General features: G+C 57.4%; 1 protein-coding gene across 1 annotated transcript in view; it reads right to left on the bottom strand.

Moving 5' to 3' along the window:
* Positions 1 to 52: 52 nt before the first annotated feature.
* The window catches only part of exorh (extra-ocular rhodopsin), a 5,906-nt gene continuing 5,557 nt past the window's right edge, over positions 53 to 401 (bottom strand). Inside the window, exons 5-6 of the mRNA XM_008319393.3 lie at positions 293 to 310; positions 53 to 178 (exon numbers count right to left, since the gene is read on the bottom strand). Of these exons, the coding sequence (XP_008317615.1) occupies positions 53 to 178; positions 293 to 310 (144 nt within the window). The remainder of the gene's footprint in view (positions 179 to 292; positions 311 to 401) is intronic.

The following is a 401-nucleotide window of genomic DNA, read 5'->3' as shown; positions in this document are numbered from 1 at the left end:
TCACAGAGAGAGCAGAATGGCGCGAGTCAGCCTGCAGTGAGGGGGGGGGGTTTCAAGCTGGGGCCACTTGGCTGGAAGATACAGAGGAAGTCTGGGTTCTGGACACAGCAGTGACCTCGTCCTCTGGTCCAAACGGGTTCTTCCCACAGCAGACGGTGGTGATCATGCAGTTCCTGAACTGGAGGAGAGAAGAGGAGGAGGTCAGAGGTCAGAGGTGAGGAGGTCAGAGGTGAGGAGGTCAGAGGTGAGGAGGTCATTTCAGGTTCTGGTTCTGGTTCTGGTACCAACACACCTGTCTGGTCAGCAGGATGTAGATGACTGGGTTGTACAGAGCAGCGCTCTTGGCAAAGAAGGCCGGCGCCGTCATGAACACCGGTCCAAACTCCGTACCCTGCACGGCA

The sequence above is a fragment of the Cynoglossus semilaevis genome, chromosome 10, assembly GCF_000523025.1.
Source record: "Cynoglossus semilaevis isolate Cse_v1.0 chromosome 10, Cse_v1.0, whole genome shotgun sequence".
Taxonomy (NCBI): Eukaryota; Metazoa; Chordata; class Actinopteri; order Pleuronectiformes; family Cynoglossidae; genus Cynoglossus; species Cynoglossus semilaevis.
Note: the sequence above shows the minus strand (reverse complement) of the source record. Positions and strands in the feature narration are given on the sequence as shown.